General features: G+C 34.6%; 1 protein-coding gene across 3 annotated transcripts in view; it reads right to left on the reverse strand.

Annotated features, from left to right (window-relative positions):
- PLXDC2 (plexin domain containing 2) overlaps positions 1–21,015 on the reverse strand; it is a 510,688-nt gene that overhangs the window by 104,303 nt on the left and 385,370 nt on the right. For all 3 annotated transcript variants that reach the window (XM_072825456.1, XM_072825454.1, XM_072825455.1), the window contains 3 exons: positions 18,443–18,542; positions 6,233–6,328; positions 5,956–6,037 (listed from right to left, as the gene is read on the reverse strand). In XM_072825456.1, the coding sequence (XP_072681557.1) occupies positions 5,956–6,037; positions 6,233–6,328; positions 18,443–18,542 (278 nt within the window). The remainder of the gene's footprint in view (positions 1–5,955; positions 6,038–6,232; positions 6,329–18,442; positions 18,543–21,015) is intronic.

Raw genomic sequence — 21,015 nt, forward strand, 5'->3', positions numbered from 1 at the left:
TCCCTATTCTACTTATTCTTTTGATGGGTGGAATCATGGAAAGTATTTACTCCCAAATTTTTACCAGTAGTCTTATAACTTTGATCAGAGCTAAGGAAATAAAATGTGAAAAATTCTTTAAAAGTGAGACACCAAGAGACTAACTCCCCATTATTTAACATGGTGAATTATAAATGTTGACATTTTATGCTAAACATCAGCTTAGTCCTTTCTATAGTTACATGGTTGCTACTGACAAAGCCAATGGGTGGGAACAGCCAGAGTGACCAATTAGAATTTTCATGAAAGTGTACATTTCTGGCCTTGATCATCTGTATGATCAGTCCAATGTATGTGTTGGAGTCCTAGTCTAGGCATGGTGTTAGGTGCTATGGAAGACATTAAAATGAGTAAGACTACATTTCTGCCCTTAAATATATATCTTCTTATCTCTGTTGATTCTTCCTTTTGTCTTCAAATCTATGTGGCAAAAATTCAAATTATACACAAGAATACATAATAAACAGTAGTAGTCATTCTCATGCCTGCCTCTAGAGACAAATACTGTTTCCCCAGAGACAAAGACTGTTATCAATCTCTTATGTATCTTTTTAGAGGTATTCTCTGTCTATACAAACATGTATACAAATATATTTAAAAAAATTCTTACATAATGAAAAATTAGCATCATACCTCATTATGCCATGCCAGAGGCTAGCTCCTGGAATCTCTTCTATTTTCAATTTACACTCTTTCTATAGCTGATCTCACTCAGCCCCATGAATTTAAATACTATCAATATGATAATGACCCTTCAATCTGAAAGTCCAGCCACAACCTTTTCCCGAAATTTCTGGCTTATATATTCCCACTATACTCAACATTTCCACTTGAAGTCTGATAGACATCTCAAACTAAACTTGTCCCCAACCAAGCTCTTTATTCCACCCCCTCTGACTCTATTTCTTGTGCCATCCTACCTATCTCAAAAAAAAAAAAATGAATGCCAGCATCTACCAAATTACTCAAATAAAAATCTAGAAAGCAGTCTTGGTTCCTATCTTCCCTTCTTCCTTCACTTCTAATCCATTTGTAAGTAATTTGTCCCCTGTCAAATATATTTCACATTCATTCATCTCTCCTGATCCCCATAATTATCATCCTTGTGCAAGAAGCTGTCCTCCCTCCTGTAGAATACTGCACACACTCTCTATTATTCTCTTCCTTTTCAATCTTAAATACACACACACACACACACACACACACACACACCTGTATATAAAACCAACTATTCTCCTTGGAATAGGCAGAGTTTCATTTTTAGTATTTTTGAAGTAAACTCTACACCATACAGGGGGCTCAAACTCATGACCCTAAATCAAATCAATGCTCTCCCCACTGAGCCAGCTAGGCACCCCCAGAGTTTCATTTTTAATATATAATGAAATCACATCACTCCTCTGCTTAAGTTCTCCTAGAATCTAAAGGCTTCTCATCACCCTAGAATAAATAAAACCCCTCCTGATGTGCAAGGCTTTCCATGTCTTGGTACTTTGTAACCTGCCTGACCTCATTTGATACCATTCTCTATTCATGTTCAACCCTCAATGCTCCCAAGTCACTGCACTTCTTCCTTTTGTCATCAGATCATGCTTGAACCCACTGTAGGGCCAATGTATTTGCCAGTTCCTTTGAAATACTCTTTGCCTTCTCCTTGGCAGATGTAGCTGGTTCCCAAACATTCAGCTCTAAGTATCACTTCCTCCAAAAGTCTTTCTTGGCCACCCAGTCCAGAGCAGCCACTGGCTTTTTCAAACTCAACAGATCACTCATCATCAACTCACTTTTTGCTTAGTTATCTATTTGTTTTCCAGCTTAATAAAGCTAAACTTTAAGATCCAACAGAACTTTGGCTTTAATACCTGGTTATTGTTTGAACTACCTCAGTATTTATACTAGTGCTTGGTATTTAGATTAGTGTAGAAAGAATTCAATAAATTTTTTAAATATATGAATGAGTAAATGGATATCTTAAGAGCCTATACATAGGCTCTCAATTTTCGAGAGAGATACACACACTCACACACACATACACACATACACATACATACTCCCCACAAGGTGGGGGCAGAGAGGTAGGGAAAAGGGAGGGGAAAAGAGAATCCTAAGCAGGCTCCATGGTCAGTGTGAAGCCCAACACAACTTGATCTCAAGACATTGAAATCATGACTTGAGCCAAAATCATGAGATGGGTGCTTAACTGACTGAGCCACCCAGGTGCCCTGAACCAAAATATATTTTCAGTTAAAAAAAATAGGCTTTTGGAAGATGAAGTCTTGAAACCAAAGTCCCTTCAAAAAGGCTAGGTTGCTTAACATGATATCAACATATAAACTCCTGTTATTCTTACGAATTTTGCTATATTTTCCCTTATAATGTTCTTTTTATTTCTTTTGCCATAGCACTCATCAGACTAACCCTATTTTCTGCATATCTATTTGCTTAAATTCTTTCTCTTCATACTAAAATGTAAGCTCCATGAGGGAAGTTCGTTCACCACTGAATTCATAATCTAGGATAGTAACTTGAACACAAAGACACTCAAAAATTTGTGTTGAATGGGTGAAGATAAAAGGTATGGTTGAAAGTGGCTGATTCAGGTTATCTCAATTTTCAGTGAAAAAACAAAAGCATTCTTCCCTAGAAGTAATGGGCCACCTATTCTAGTAAAATTTTTGATCATAGATCTCATCAAATGTTCTTAATAACTCAAATTCCTTTAGACTTTAGATAGGCCATTGCAAACGTTTTGTCTTACTTTTTGCTTCCTGAAAAATAGGAATTAAAGGAAATAAACAAGCCAATTAAAATTATCTTATCTTTTTAGAGCAAGTCCAACTTGAGAGTTCAATAATCACCACCAACTGATTATCATTCAGGGGTAAATGAGCACAAAGGAGAAAGTAAAAAGGATGGAAGAAAAAAATCTGAGAGGCAATTTTTGTGCTGCTTAGTATAAGACTTCTCTTGTTTTATTGAACTTGTTAATAAGAGGTCTAAGGTCTGGGGAAATGCTTCCGGGCAGCAAAGCAAAGTTTTGAAACTCACAGGTCTAAGGAGAAATTAATAAAATGCAGTGGGGAAATTAAATTGAACAAAAGTGCAATGAGCCATAGTTAAACCAATTAATTAGGCAGGTTTTGATATGTATATAACGGAGTTGCTGAAGAATTAAAAATAAATCCAAGATTTTAAACCAGTGTTTGGTATTGAGCAAAACACCAAATGGTAACATGCAGAAAACTTGTAGTTTTTAAAGTGATGTTCTTTGATGAATTCCTTCCTTATTCAAATGCATCACCACTTTTCCTTTTTCAATTAATCTTTTAAAAACAACGCTTTCAATAAAAGTCTTACGCTTTGATTCTCTTCTGCATACGTTTTTTTGCCAGTTTCAAAACCATGCAATTTTCTTGCAGTCTGAATTACAAAAATATTTATTTTTCAGTAGTATGTCTACTACTTTTAAGGAAGCTATGAAGATTAACTTGCTTAGTGCATCTGCAGCCTGGCAGGTGTGAGGCAGGATGGGTGAGGAGTCAAGACCACTGGCTGGGAGTCACATAGATCTAGTTTCAGTTCAAACTTATCACTAAAGAGCTATAATACCCTGCACAAACAACTTGGCTTCTGTAAGCCTCAATTTCCTCTACTGTACAAATTTTGTACTAGCTAAATATATTTGAAAATTCTTTGGCACAATGTCTGGCAGAGAAATCTCTGAATTAAATGGAAGCATTAATATAATGCAATTTGCAACTATGCAAAATTGCTTGTTTTGGAACTTTAAACATCTGTTAAAATATATATAATATATAATATTTATATATAAATATATAGTTATATGGCATTTATATAAATATATAATATATTTGTTTATATATTTTTTTCATCAAAAATATTTTTTAAATAATGAAATCGTTGGTAGAAGATAGGTTTAAATGTTTAAATATATATTTAAACATATGTATATATACACATATATATGTTTAAATATATATTTATAATATTTATATATATAAATATGTGAGTATTTATATATTTGGTGGAAGATAGGTTTCTAGACTACTGTCCTAAACCTTCATTTACAATAATCTCGACAATTTCAGTCGAGAATTGTCCTAATAGTAATCTGGCTAGGGTGGCTAACTCTACTGGTATTCCTTGACTCTCCTAGCTTCAGCACTGAAAGTCTCTCATCCTCAGAAACCATTCCCAGACAAATCTAATCACGATTCCTTCACTCGGAACCTAATGATCTTTCATTCATTCATCATTTTTCTGCATTATCAGGTACATTCTTAGGTTCTGGAGATATAAAGACCACTCACCTTCAATAAAGCCACAGCTAGCAAAGGAGACAGACACAAGAACAAGTGTCCATAAGACCTATGGTATCTGCTGATGCTGGAGTTTTGCCCAGGATGTTCAAGAAACACAGGGGTTGGGCACCTCACATAGACTTCACATAATAGGTTTAGGGAGACTTCTCAAAGTAGGTGACCAGAACTTGAATTAGGTGCACACCTCAAGCCAGGGCCTTTCACTAATTTTTGGGAGGAGTTTTTCATGTGTGAGCTCAGTATTACTTAACTATACATATTAAAGTGTCATCTCTTGGGTGTATTTTGGCTGTTATCTAAACAGATTTTGAATAACTTCCAATATGCATGTAACTTTTATGGAATGTCAACAATATATGAATATAAACAAGCACAAACTATTAATTTTAAGGCAGTTCTTTCCATTCTGGAGATACAGTTAAGTTTAAATCTCCTTTTAAGAATGTTAATCTCCCGCTCACTTTTTCATTATTTGATATTCATTGCACAAAGGAAATGATTGGAACAGGTTGTACTGAAAACAGAACAAAGGTTATAATAAATAATATTGTTCTATCCACAATACTGTACTGGTTGCCACAAAGTTAGCAAGTTAAACATGTTTCCTAAAGCTTGTTATCAAGGTATTGGCATTCTATTCTTTATACTTCAATAACTTTTAAAGTATTCCCGAACATGCCTCTATCATCAGAGCAAATGCTGCAGCAAGATGATAAGACAGACGCTGTTTTACAACAGGAAGCTCTGATGCAACATGCACAGATGAAAAGCCTGAAGACTCTGTTCTTTACCTGGGGGAAGAACTTTTCATAGACTCTGAAGGTGGAAGGGGACTTATTCCCAAGACACAGTAAATGCTATGGGGAGGGGGGGCAGGAACCACACCTATATTATTTGCTGTTGCTTTCCCAGTGTTTGGCACATAATTGATGCACAAAATGGTTGAGTAAATAACAAAACACATGTAAAAGTCTTTGCTCCGTATTTCTAACAAATGTTCATTTATTCTCTGAAAATCTCTAGGGACTAAAAGCTCCTCTTTGCCATCTGTGAAAAATCAGACCATGCATTCTATTTACATGGGAGCCAGTTAGTATCACTTTATTTCCTAACTATAGACCACATCTCTAAATTTCACTAGTAATCTTTGAGATATCCACTGGAACTTACTAAGAATGTACATGTGATCATGGATAAACTGTCCTTATTATAGTGATGACATGTCATACCATGTTTTCTGAAGAATATAGACCAAGAGCTTCAATTTACAGACTCATCAATCACAGTCACCATCTAGTTTAAGCCTCATGGTGATCATACCTGTATATCAGATAATTAGTTTTTTGACTCTGAAGGTTCTTGATAATTTTGAGTGATCAAAGGAAAACACTAAAATACCTAAAAATCCTAAGCATTTTTTTTTGCCTTTTGATCATGTTTTTTTTCTTTTACATGTATACATTTGTTCATATATTTCTAATTGATAAACCTGACACCTCTAGAATTCAATGGAAAAATTAGAAGCAACAAGTCTCTGTAAGATTTTTAAATTTTCTGTATTACTCTTTTTTACCTTTGAAGTTTACTACACCAACTGCAGTTGAAGCCAATCTGAGAGGATACACAGGGGCCACAGCCATTAAACTGGAGACATGCTAGGAAACAAGACAGAATAGGTTTATCAAGACTCATTGGAAGCATGAAGAGAAATTAAAAAAAAAGAAAGACTCCTCAACCATAATTAAAAATCACCCACCTACCTCCATATACACACAGGATCAAGATACTTAGGTATCAACAGACCAGATCATTAGACTTTCCCACCTAGCTCTGTTCACAAGGTAACTTACTAGGTAATGGGGTCATCTCCACAGCTGAAATATTGGTAATTTTTGACATTTGTAGCTCTACTCGGTGGTATTCATAAATTGTTCTTCTTCGGACATCTGTAAAAACAAAAAGAAGAAAAAAACATCTTTCAAGATTTCTGCACCTATAAAACATCATCTGATAGTGATGTAGAATGATACACTTTTCACTTATGCTGGTTTTAAAATGAAGATTTAAAATAATCCCTGTGAAGAGATCATTAAAAAAACCCTGAAAATCATGTGCTGATATACCCAGAAGGCTTTTTTTAATCAATGAAGTTGAAATGTTGATTATGGTCTCAGATATCGCACTTTGCTAGCAGGGCTCCAATCCATTGTTACCCAGGATATACTGAAGACATTTTCTTAACAGATTTATATGTTTTGAAAGAGTCTCACATAAAATAAAGAAGGTAAGATGACACCACTTCTTTAAAACTAAAGCTAAAGTGAGTCCTTTAAGAATGAGTAGCCATTAAAAATGTTTCACAGCCTAAAAAAAAAAATTCACAGCTTAGTAAATAAAGTTACTTTTTACCAGAATATGAGTTTGATTGCTTTAAAGATTTAGAATAAAATTTCTTTAATAAAAGAAAAACAGTACTTAAGCCATCTTAAAAATTTAGTACTGCTATTTATTAAATATACAGTATCATATCTGAGGAAGGTTTGATAATTAGTGCTTATATTACATGAACGAATTTATAATCATTCATCAGCAAATTCAACAGTATCCCTGAGGAATAGGCTAGGTGGGAGACTTTGACACAAACTTTAATAATTAAATATCAGATAAACATGGAAAAGATTTTATTATAATCAAGACTGTTGGGATCCCTGGGTGGCGCAGCGGTTTAGCGCCTGCCTTTGGCCCAGGGCGTGATCCTGGAGACCCGGAATCGAATCCCACGTCGGGCTCCCAGTGCATGGAGCCTGCTTCTCCCTCTGCCTGTGTCTCTGCCTCTCTCTCTCTCTCTGTGACTATCATAAATAAATAAAAAAATTAAAAAAATTAAAAAAAAAGACTGTTGATGAAATATATTTAAAATTTCCTATTAAAGAAAGACTTGAGCCTTATGCTAATAAGCTTGCCTGAGTTTGGTGAATTGTAATGGAAAAGTAATGTTAGCAGCATTTTATTTAGCTCTTGAAATGTCTGTGATGACAGGAAGGCATTTCTTGAATATTATCATTTCTATCAGGAATTATTTGGGACGCTATATGTCTATTGAAAAAATATGTATCAAATATTGGGAAGTCCTATGTCATAGTGGTTGATAGTACATGCTCTTGAACAGTCTTGTGTGGTTCACACCGCAGTGTTTCTGCTTGATATCTGTGTGACCCTGGGCTCCTTTGTTAGCCTCTCTGTATATTGTTCCCTCATCCATAAAACAGAGATAATAGTATCTATACCATTGAGTTGTTTTGACAGCGATGGCCACGATAGCCAAACTGTGGAAGGAGCCTCGATGTCCAACGAAAGATGAATGGATAAAGAAGATGTGGTCTATGTATACAATGGAATATTACTCAGCCATTAGAAAAGACAAATACCCACCATTTGCTTCAACGTGGATGGAACTGCAGGGTATTATGCTGAGTGAAGTAAGTCAGTCGGAGAAGGACAAACATTATATGTTCTCATTCATTTGGGGAATATAAATAATAGTGAAAGGGAATATAAGGGAAGGGAGAAGAAATGTGTGGGAAATATCAGAAAGGGAGACAGAACGTAAAGACTGCTAACTCTGGGAAACGAACTAGGGTTGGTAGAAGGGGAGGAGGGCGGGGGGTGGGAGTGAATGGGTGACGGCACTGGGGGTTATTCTGTATGTTAGTAAATTGAACACCAATAAAAAATAAATTTAAAAAAAGACAAAAAAAATGAGATAATAAATGTAAATTGGGACAGCCCCGGTGGCCCAGTGGTTTGTCGCGCTTGCAGCCTGAGGTGTGATCCTGGAGACCCGGGATCGAGTCCCACATCGGGCTCCCTGCATGGAGCCTGCTTCTCCCTCTGTCTGTGTCTCTGCCCCTCTCTCTCTGTGTCTATGAATAAATAAATAAAATCTTTAAAAAAATGTAAATTGGTTAGAACAATCCCTTTCAAATGCAGGTGCTCAATACATGTTCAATATGGCAACTATACATCATGCTGGTTATATGCTGCATGTATTAGTCTATTTCTACAGGCCTAAACTCACTGAAATCACACTAAGACTCTGAAATCAGGCTTCCAGGAATATGTTTTCCACTTTTGCTTCAAGACAGTTAAATTTTGACTAAAATCAATTGACTCAACAGTGATCTTCTCTAGGACATGGCTCAGGAATATGGTGTCCAGGAGATAGTGAGCTGTCTTTTATTATAAGTGTTCAGGAAATGGGGATCCCTGGGTGGCGCAGTGGTTTGGCGCCTGCCTTTGGCCCAGGGCATGATCCTGGAGACCCGGAATCGAATCCCACATCGGGCTCCCGGTGCATGGAGCCTGCTTCTCCCTCTGCCTGTGTCTCTGCCTCTCTCTCTCTCTGTGACTATCATAAATAAATAAAAATTTAAAAAAAAAATAAGTGTTCAGGAAATGTAGATATATCTACATACCCAGGAGCAAAGTCAAACATTACTTATACGTATTTCTACTTTTATCCACTCATATCTTTTCACTCATTTCTGATTATTCACCATGAAATTCTACTGTGGAAGAGGAAGGAGAGGTAGCCCAAAATGAACTTTTTGGGGGCTCATAGAAATTCTAAAATCCATATGCTGAATGTACCTTCAGGTTTATCAGATTGGAAAAGACTGCTTAAGAACCATAATCCGACTCACTTCTTTTCGGTGTAAGGGAAAGATGCATATATAATTTTCAAGGTGTAAACGTTAGTAAATATTAGAGAAAATGCTAATTTCACCGTATTTATAAGGGTTCTTGAGGCATTTTTTTTAAAGTTTTAATTTTAAAGCACATAAAAAGATTACCTGGCTTCTGCTTTGTCTAAATAATACATTTACCTATATACTGCTTTCCCTTGTATTTTATTAAATAATTTAGTTTTTGGAAATAAGTAAATAATATGGCTTTGTCATGAGATCACTGGTTTGGGGGTTTCTGAGTCTCTTTCATACTCAATTCACTCAGTATCTATCAGATTCAGAGGTGCTTAAAATACTAATTTTCTCTTCATATTATAAGTTCCTAATCTCAAACTATTGACATAATGACTGTGAGCCTCTGAAAGTGAATTATTGATTATGCATATGGGGTCAAAGGAAAGTGAACTTTCTTGCTATGCTAGTTCTATCACCTGCTCAAGACCCCTCTAACTATAGGGAGAAAATGAGTTTAGCAAAACTAAAATTAATGAGAAAGATTTTTGTTTGATGACCTGCCAATTAATGACAGCTTCCAAATGGTCATTTTTGTTGTATTTCAGAGATACCCTGTCAGAAACAAGTAATTAGGAATGTATTTACTGGTAGCTCCTGCCAATATTAGAAGCTTTCATTAGATTCCAGAAATGTATTTAGATCATGTGTCTTCTTTAGAAAGTCAGCCAAAATAATGCTGTACCAAACATTCAGTCTTAGTAGTGCTGAAACAGCTTTAACTGTTTTCTTACAACTTCACTAAACCAAGTTCAACTATAATACCCATTAGGGGCTTTTAAAAATAATAAAAAAAGAAACAAAATCTCTGAGTAGACTAATACATAGAGAATAAAGTTTAGTATCCAAAATCTTAAGGTGACATGATTCAAAGTATGACTAATGAATTGCATCTTTTAGAAATTCTGAGCAAAATTAACAGGAGGGAACAGAGTGATCATATGGAAACACCAGGAATCCTCTCCAATCAATATTCGCTCTGGCCGAAATGAACACAGTTTAATGAGTACCCTGTGGCATTATTAGCCATGATCTAGTTTATTTGCCTGTCTTTAAAGCTAACATTCACATAGAGAATGTATGAGTAATTTCCTAAATTGGCAGATTCTTCCATTTATATAAATATTGTAATATTGTCTAAACTGTCAAGTAAAAGATTTGCTAACATTGCCTCACCGATGCATTGCCAATGCTTAATGATTGGTCCCAAATGTTTTTTTTTTTTTCTGAGTTCCAATTGAGCCCACCACACACAGCACCATTCACTGAGAACTCTTTAATTAAATAGTAAATGTATTGCATAATTAAGAGTTCATATCTGGCATGAGGACATGAGAAAATAAAAGAGACCGAGCATTATAACAGTGAATTACAAACTGTAATTCATCAACAGAAATAGCTGGTTGGCATTGTTATATCAAGCAGCTACCAACAGAAGATGCTTTTGTTTCAAACATTTTTTTATTCCTTCTGTATTCTAATCCTATTAAATAATAATGTAATTCATTTTGGATGAGGCAACAAAATTCAGAGAAAAATGAAGTACTAATATGAACCTCTTGATTTTCTTCTCATCATTCCCTCACTGCTTGTAAAGTTCCAGGAAACTACTAAAATCCCAATTGCAATGGTCAGATTTCATGAGTTATTTGAGCATGCCTAAAGAAAATCAGAAACGTCATCTAAAACCAATCTTCACTTTTCACCTCCATCCATGTATATTTACTAACAGCTTAAACAAAATGCATGTACTGATTTCCTTCAGTAAACCCTCTGCTCAAGAAGAGAGCCAGAACGAACACTGGGACAGTAACTGGTCAAGCAGTATCTTAGTGGGCTGGTGTGACATGGGGACTTCAGGCCTAACATCAAGGTTCCCATTGATCTAGGGAATGTTCCTCTGAAGATGGTGCTTCCCCCCAGGGGAATATACCACTTTATTTCTGTGACTTTTTGGGAGCATTTGTAATGTACATTGGCAATATCATGATTATCTCTGTTTTAATCTGAGAGAAAAGAAAATTGTGACTTTCTTAAAAAAATTGGGTGAGATGCAGTAAGATTTCTGTATTTTAAAATCAAGTTTTAAAAAAGCTTTTAGTGCTAAATCATGCAATTGTTTGGTACTTGTATAAGAAAAACTCCCAACATCTCCAAGAAACTAAACTTTCTATAAAAAATCCAACTGGAAAAATTAACATGTGGGTATGTTTGAAAAGGTATCCAATCAGTATTATTAAAAATAAAAATATTATCTGTGTAGTAGGGAAGTATAAATTAAAATAGAAATATTCATTGTGTAATAGGGAAAAATTAAGAAAAATTAAGGCAGAGGAAAGTATAAATTCAAAGGCAAAATTGAGAGAGAAAAGTGGAATATCGAATCTCTGAGGCTCTAATTTAAAATTAAAAAAGGCAGATAGGCTTTGATAGAAAAATTAGATTTCTACTTAGATTATTTTGGAGAACTGTTTTGGCTACTTTTCTGTGCTTTCCCCAGTAAGGTAAGCACTGCAAAGATGATTCACTATATTGGGTAAAATAAAAGTACATTAGGTTGGGTTTCTCTTCCTTAGATCAATAAAACCTAGCCTAATAGGTACTCAATAGATATTTATTAAACATATAAATATTAAAATGTCTTGAATTTTTAATATGTATTGAAGTCCTTTCTGTGACTTTTAGTATGTTATATTGAAATAAATTATTAAATAAGAGACACACTCTATATTGGTAAAATTTTACTTTATCTCATATTGGTATAGGATAAAAAGTCAATGAATAAAAAAAAGATTAAAAAAAGCAATTTAGTCATAGGTCCCAGAAGGAATTCTTTTTCGTTCATAGAAATTCTAAAAAAATATTCTGAAATATGTTAGATATAAGTCATCAGTGATCTGTAATATCCAGAAAAGTCTTAAACATTTGCTTCTTTTTAAAAAATCAAAATCATCAAATGGGGTATGTTTGAAATGTCTGTATTAAACAATAGAACATCATTTTGCATAATGCCTTCTATCCTGAAAGAGTTTTATGAGCGGATATTTTATGGGGAGAATGTCATGATTTCTATTTATTTTTGTTGTTGAGCCTTGAGTGGGCAAATGCATGTAGGAACTAAAGCATGTGAGGAAGCTAAGCTGGAAAGAGATGCAACTTTATCTTCTGTAAAATGAATAATTTTGAAGTGCTTTCCATTTTGAAGACCAAGAAGGTAAGATGACCCAATTTACTAAAGGATTTGTAATGTGTGTCCTTAAATGAATGAAAAGACCCTGATAACTAAAATAACAGGAGAAGCTCAGTATTCTAAAAGAGCTTTAATTGGGTTATGAAAGAAAAAAATACCTTCAGTTTTTCCAAGACTATTCATTTTCTCCATAGTTTGTCAAATTCTTTTTTGTTTGTTTGTTTTAAATTATTGTTTGCTACGTAATTATAATGGAGGTGTCCTACCAGTGAATCAAAATTACAAATTGGTTTATTTGGGGAGAATCAGTTATAATGGAATGCTTATATTAGAAAATGTATTATTTAATCACATCTAAAATTCTAAGGCTTTTTGAAAGGCAAAGAAGAAGAAAAATGTATGTTCTATAAATATTATACCTGAAATTTAATATTTATTTTATTTAAATATGCATATGTGGTCTATTCTTGCCCTTTCCAATATGGTAACCACTGGTCACATGTATATCTCTAACTTAAAATTAATTAATGAAATAAAAGTAAAAATTCAATTCCCAAATGTCACTAGCCACATTTCAAGGGCTACCAGCCACATGCAGCTAGTGAGACCAATACTAAACGGCTCAGATTTAGAATATTTTATCAGTGCAGAAAGTCCCATTAGACAGTACTGGCCTATGCTATTATGCTTTTTGAGAATTAAAGCTTAATACACTTAGCAGAGTAAAAAAAAAAAATCTTTTTTGTTTGTTAAGGTTCTTCTTCTTTTTTTCAGTCTGTAAACATAAGTTTGGTTGAGTTCTTTGAAAAATTGCTGCCTGGTCTGTAAAGTTTCTAAGGACACCACATATGACAAACCATATATGACGTTCCTCAAAGAGTTCACTGAACCTCTAAGTATCTTTTAAAATATATTTACTCTCCAAATTAGTTGTGAGTTTTATCTTTGAAAATTCTGACGTTTCTTATAATAATGACCAACAAATCCAGGGCAACAAATTGTTGTATTACGAACAATGTCAATAAACTGAAAACTGCAGATGTTGATGAGAAAGGAATTGATGTTAAGAAAGAAGCAGATAATGGACTGCTGGAGAGAAGAATAAGATGGAGTATTCTAAAGGGTTCAGAAATAGCTGTTATCGTTAATTTGTAGAAGAGCCATTTCAAGTTAGGTCAGCAGCTTTCCAGCTTGGTTTTTTTTGGACAAGAATTCTGCATGTGCGTAAAACTAACTTTCACATTGCTAAAATGGCCTTGCTTTGCATTTCCAGATAAAAGAACCATGAAGGCAAGAGTGGATTTTCTGGGTTTTCTTTGCTGGAAATGTTATGCTTTTTAAGCTCAGAAGGTGGAGAAAAGGCGAGGAGCGACGGAGAAGGTCAGCACCCTAGAGATTCAGATGGAAATACAGAGTGTTAAATTGGAGCAGAGAGAAACAAACAAGTATGAATGGTAGTAGTGAGAGCCATACATTTATCCGGGAAGACCTCTGCACACTGTGTAAAAGAACGTGGAAGGATGCAAGCCGAGGCTGAGAATTACTTAATAAAGCTATTTAGCGAGAAATTATGGAAATTACACATGACCTACAAATACATGACAATGTGAAGACTTTCTGGTAATCAAAAGAATATTAAAGCCACAATGAAATATCATGTTTTGCTTATCAAATTTACACGGTTTAAAAATGATAATAGTGTCTGGGAGCATCTGGCAAAATGGGATAACTAATAAAAAGCTGGTAGGGAAGTAAATTGGTACAACCTTTATAGACAGCAATTTGACAAAGTACATAAAAAAACTATTAACAGTCAATGGCCACATATTCATTTCTAAAGAGTTGTGTCAACATTTAAAACAAAGATGTTCAGCACTGTTTTAGGTAATTAATATGAAAAGCAACCAACATGACAAACCAGTGTTCAGACAGGTCGCATGAATTATGAAACAAAGGAATTTGTTGAAACTATTAATGGCCACATGCTAGGTATTTCCTGCAGTGCAGGAAAAAAAAATGTGCTATCTTTGTTAAGAGAAAAATAGGTGACAAAAATATTGTCAGTTTTCTTAATGGGCACGTGTTTGCATACTATAAAGTACAAAAAGTATATATTTATACTTTATAGTATATCCTATAAACTAAAGCTTGGATGCACATAGGGGGAAACATTAATTGTTATCTCTCTGTGGTAGATTTACAAACCATTTAAATTTTCTTCTTTACATTCTATGTTATTTAACAAATTTCTCGGAATTGATAGGCACTATGCTTATAATCACAAGTATGTTTTTACATCTGGATTTCTGTAATGAATAACTGAAGTCATTGTACGTGGACTATCACATCTGTACCTGTGGAGGCTGGATCAGTAGATATCTGTGTTCTTTTTGTTTCTAAAATTCTACAAACTGTTTTATGAAAAACAGAAGGTAATACAGAGACATATGTACACATAGACAGACACACCAAGACACACAAAACACAAATGACAGAAAGAATAAGTTTCAGAGAAAGAGAGCATCGAGGTGTATTCTGGTAGAAATCTCCTGTGGACTCACTCTCATGAGCCCTTGTTCTGGGTGTACACATCTTAGCACCATTGTCTTTTTAAAGTGACAATGCTGATGATGAAGCAACAATTAATATGGACACAAACACGGTGCTTAATTGGTGCCATGCACTGCATGCTATATACCCATTGCATCTTTGGTATTAAGATGACCATTTTGTATGTAAAGTTATAGGAATTAAATAAAATTCTCAAGGTCTCATGATTAGTATCCCTACCATGGTATCCCTTATACTTTCTGGACTGCTAACTAATTTTTATCTTTTATTTTATTTTTTTAGATATAAGGGTTAATTTCATCAGGGTTTTTTTTCTTTTTCTTTTTTGGAAGGAGCAAAGGAATTTCCTTTGTAACCTTAGAACTGTTTATTAATTTACTAACAATACCGAATTCCCTTTGATATTTTAAACTCTCAGATCACCTGATCTCTTTTGAAAAGTAAAGACTAGAGTAATAAACTATGCTTGAAAGTTACATTGAACTCATTTGCTATCTGGAAGCCTTTAAAAAACTGAAGAGCAAGTTTTTTGTTGTTAATATTATGATGAAAGACAAGGGAGAAATCGTTACAATAAACAAATTAAACCTACCTATCAGCTTTTCAAGTGCTTTATCAACCCTTCACCAACTGATAAGAATAGTATAGCAACTATATAACGGTTCCACTGGGAAAAAATATTCTCAAGATTACAGTCTGCATTACCATTTGCCATGGGTAGATTAAGCTGAGGATCTAGGCTCTATAACTCGTGTAACCAAAATGATGAAAAGAACAGAAAGTTGATCTTATGAGAACAGGGTCCTATGTAATGTACCTTGCAATAGAGAAGAAATGAAACCACTCATTACTTAGGATAATGATCAGTTTTTCCCTAAATTCACTCCAGAGAAGAAAAAGGGGAAACAGAGATGAATGGCTTAAATTCCCTGTGAGGGTGACTCCTAATAATGAGGGTTGTTAAACAAGACAGCAGAATTTTGAAAATGATTTAAATATTTATCTAAATTCTGATTGCACAAATAGGTAACATACAGATCTCTAGGAATCTTTTTTTTTTTTTTCTAGCAATCATCTTATATGTCTCAGGAAAAAGTAATAGTTGTATATAATTTATACCATGCTAATCTTGGGCTAGCTTAATCTCTGGCCTAAATAAGTATGCTTCCTTCCTTCCTTCCTTCCTTCTTTCTTTCTTTCTTTCTTTCTTTCTTTCTTTCTTTCTTTCTTTCTTTCTTTCTTTCTTTCTTTCTTCTTTCTTTCTTTCTTTCTTTTTTCTTTCTTCTTTTTTCTTTCTTCTTTCTTTCTTTCTTTCTCTTTCTTTCTTTCTTTCTTTCTTTCTTTCTTTCTTTCTTTCTTTCTTCTTCTTTCTTTCTCTTTCTTTCTTTCTTTCTTTCTTTCTTTCTTTCTTTCTTTCTTTCTTTCTTTCTTTCTTTCTTTTAGGTTGAGAATACAATGGGACCATATCTCTCCTTCTATAGAGAAGCTCATGTAACAGATACTATTACTTATACCTTATAAATGTGGGAACAGATGTTTAAGGAGATTTAAATTTTTCTGTTCCCCAAAAGACTTTTAATAGAACACATCAATTCCAATTTTCTTGCTGAAATGTGGTTCCATTTAAAGGCAGGGATGAGTGGATTAGAAACTCAGAACTTCCATTCTTTCTTGGATAATTTTCTCCGGATAGAACAGTGAGAGAAACAGGGCATGGGAATGGGATTCTGGGATGCAGCTCGCCTGAGAAGCTTTTCCCTAAACTTGACTCTTGTGGAATTTTTGGAGATGCATGCTGAGTCTCAACGTTAGACACAATCTGTTCCCAAAATTCATATGGTATTTGCCAATTTACTTTATAAAATTTATATTTGGGAAAGTTATTTTTCCTCAGGACATAATAGTTACTCTACTGCATTATAACAAGGGATGCAAAATTGTAATTTGGGCTCTACAGACTAAGTACAATTTTACCATGCCTGGGTTCTGAGACAATACTTGCATATTAAAATACATTTGTAAAAATTTTTTTCTTTTGTACTTGGGTGGGTCTTTTTGTCCAAACAATAATATGGCAGAACATCAATGTAGATCAAGATGTCTTTTGAGGAAGCTGCAAATAATGTTCTTTCTCGGAAGAAAAGTACCCACAAATAAACTAAAACTCGAGTTTTACTTGCGTTATAATTGACTCAAGTCATGCTTGATTTTACATCCTGAAAGAAGGAATGTGAAAAATACTTGTCCTCAAACAGGAATCAACTTGGCTCTCCCAGGACACAGCCTCTTATTTAAGAGGATGTCATTATGTGCCTGCATACACTAGTACATCCTTGCTTTGTTCACTGTCTAATTTCATTTCTGGAAAATCTGCCTTGATTTAACAGTTCCCTTGAATGTTACTTCCCAGTAATTCTCAGCTAATAAAGAGAAACTGCCGTGGAAGATTAACGGCCTTCACGAAGCATTACTACCACATAGAAGCATCATTCTAAATTGCCGTGGTAAGGTAACCCCTATTACATTTGCAGCCAATCCAAAAATTCTAACAATTTTAAAAGTCTAAATAATTTACACTCCATTTGCCTTCTGTATTTGAGAGATGGCATAATTAAATAGAATTAGTTCAAGGGAAGACCAAACATACACATGTGATAAATTAGGTCTACCCGTATAGTGAAATATAAGAAGGACTTTGAACGAAAAAGGGAAAGAGATGATCTAATCTTGAGATGTATTTTATTATCATCTCTTGCTTTAAATAAGCATGTCTAGGACACAAATGAACATCTTCAGTACTCACACACCCAAGTATCCCTCAGGACTCTTCTTGAGATAGAGGTTTAAAATACAGAAATTTTCAAATGATGCCTGTATACATGATCAAAACTACTACTAACAGTGGTTTTTGAATTTCTAATATGATGAATTTTTAATATTCTGAATTTCTAATGTGACAAACAGCTGCCCAAGTAACACATATGCTTTTATTCCACAAATGCAAACTAGACTAGATAAGTAAAAATGCTTTAATAAAAAAATTATGTATCTTCTCTGGTAAAGTTCCACTGAAATTTTTATTTATTACTTCAATTTATACTTTCTCTTTCACCTTCCTGTAGAATCTTATACAAACACAATAGACATAAAAATGGCACAAAGCTGCTTTTCTTGCTAATAAATTTAATCTAAACAAATAAAATTCATGCACCTATCAGTTGAATAATCTGTCATTCCTTTATGTTCTTCTTATTAATGAAAGAAATACATCTGTGCAACCAAGCTAAGTATCCCAAAGAAACCCAAATTACACATTGTTGGCTTGGCTGTTTAATTTCTCTTTACCTAAATTATTAGTTGAGGAGTAACAGAGAGATAGCAAACATCAATAAGAGTTATAAACCAAATAATATAATTTACAAGCACCATTCAGTTAAGTGATTCTGTTGTTCAAACTATCACAACTGGCTGAAATCAATCACCTTTAAATTTACCCCCACAGCAGGCTCAGATTTTGCAATTACCCTTCTTCTACATACTGGGAATTTGCTGGATCCTGTGGACTACGACAAATGCATCAGACAGCCCCACTTTCACTGGGTGATTGGTTGAACTTATCTGTGTGACCAAGACGGGAATCTGAAAGAGAAAAAGCAGATTGTAATGGTGAGATTTGAATTTCATTTAGGGTTGGGGGTGGGAAGCGTGATCATTCCATTGACTGAATAAAATCAGGTGATGGAGATGAAGAACCAGGGAGAGAGAGAATGGGAAATACTAGAGAAGACAGACATACAATACCAAAACATTACATCTGTTTAGTGCTTCTGATGGGTTAAAGCAACAACAGAGTTCCCAGTCCTACAGACAGCTGTTTGAGGATGAAAGTAAACAGATTCTCAAAGAATCTAACTGATGCTGAATGCTGAAAACTCCTCACACATATAGGTACACCACGAATACATTTAGTCCTGGCTGTCATTTCAGGAATAGGGACTCTTCTTGTACCATTTGTTTCTGCAAAAAAAGTTTTTTTTTTAAATCCTTGTTTACAATCCTTGTTTAGATCCTTACAGATCTAAAACCTAGAGAAAGACAAATAAGCACACTGCTAAATATATATTTAACAATACTGTCGTTGATTAGTAGATAGAGAAACTTGGCAAGTGTTAATGGATGCTGAGCTTCACTATTCTGGTGAAACCTATATGGAAAACTTATGAATTATTATGGTCATCTTCAGGTCACATCTCCTAAATTTAAGCCTCAGTGGAACCCAAATCTGAATATGACAAACATTTTTAACATTTACAGTTTACTTTATTCTTTAAAAGATTTTATTTATTTATTAATGAAAGACAGAGAGAGGCAAAGATATAGGCAGAGGGAGAAGCAGACTCCCCATAAGATCCAGATGTGGGACTTGATTCTAGGACTTCAGGATCGCAACCTGAGCCAAAGGTAGATGCTCAACCACTGAGCCACCCAGGTGCCCAACATTTACAGTTTAAAAAAACTAAAACACGTTGAGAATATATGAAATAGTTACAAATGAGACAAACTCTTAGAGCCAATTATTCTAGATTTCGAGAAGAAACACTGGAGATATGATTACCATCTTTATTACCATTTTTTATAGATATAAAAATGGGCATGAAACCATCTGCAATAAATAAAAGGACAAGAAACAACAAGGGAAAGATAAATGTACCAACAAATCTTAAGGTGAAATAAGCAGACTGTGGGCCATCTGTGGATAATTCATTAAAGAACATATTAGATTAGACCTTGTTGTATAAACCATAATAAACAGCATAGCAATGAGAAGCAAGGAGAATAACCGGGAGAGAAGTTATAACAAGGGCTGTATGACTTATTTTCGTCCATGACATCATGAAATTATGACAGGGCTATTTTGTTAAAATTAACCAATTAAGAGGAAATTTTAATGTATCTGAAACTTATGGAATTATCTCAAAACAAGTAAATGGGAGATGACATTTGTACTCCTTGTACTATATTAGTCAGGTCATAAACAATGTTAAGGTATTGCTGATTTTATATCAGCATATCCAGTTTTTAATCAGCGTTAAGAATTATTCTTATTGGTGGCCTGGGTGGCTCAGTCAGGTAAGCCTCTGACTCTTGATTTCTGCTCAGGTCATGATCTCAGGGTCGTGAAACTGAGCCCTGAGACTGGCTCACACTCAAAGAAGTATTCTGATATTTGTACAGCAGAAACAAAACAAAGCCAACATTTTTGTTCCTAAAAGTTATTTACTAAATGAAGCTTTGATATACTTTATTTAGTGATCACTAAGCCACACTCAGTATCGATATATGTAATTCCTTTTCTTAGTGGACATTACACTATTACCCAGTTTTATGCACAATGTTGAGGAAGAAATGCTAATATAAGTGTAATTTATAGTTAAGGCAGACTTATATGGGTGCCTGGGTGTGTCTCAGTTGGTTAAATACCTGCCTTTGGCTGGGGTCACGATCTTGGTGTCCTGGGATCCAACCCCCACCCCCCCGCCCACTTTCAGGCTTCCCTCTCAGCAGGGAGCCTACTTTTCCCTCTCCTTCTGCCCCTCTCCCCACTTGTGTTCTCTCTCTTGCAAATAAACAAAAATCTTTTTTTTTTTTTAATTTGCCAGGGCTTGATTAGCCTCTTTTAAAAAAAATTTTTATTTAAACTCAATTTGCCAACATATATAGGCAAATTTATAATTACTATTATATTTTTTTTAAGATTTTATTTATTTATTCATGAGAGATCCACAGAGAGAAGCAGAGACATGGGCATAGGAAAATGTGAGCTCCTCCGAGGGAGGCCGATGCGGGACTCGATCCCCAGGCCCAGGATAATGCCCTGAGCTGAAGGCAAGCGCTCATCTGCTGAGCCACTTGGGCATCCCAACAGATTTATAATTAAAGAAGACAAGAAATTAGAAAAAACATTAACAATATTTGCAGTTCTAGTTATATTTTATATATCCTAGTAAGACAAACTCACAATTGCTAAATAGCATTATTAATACATGCCTGATCAAGAGTAAGAAAGCTTTGCTAACTTGTATTTGTCACTTCCCTCATTCTCCAACATCTG

This window comes from Canis lupus, chromosome 5 (genome assembly GCF_048164855.1).
Source record: "Canis lupus baileyi chromosome 5, mCanLup2.hap1, whole genome shotgun sequence".
Taxonomy (NCBI): domain Eukaryota; kingdom Metazoa; phylum Chordata; class Mammalia; order Carnivora; family Canidae; genus Canis; species Canis lupus.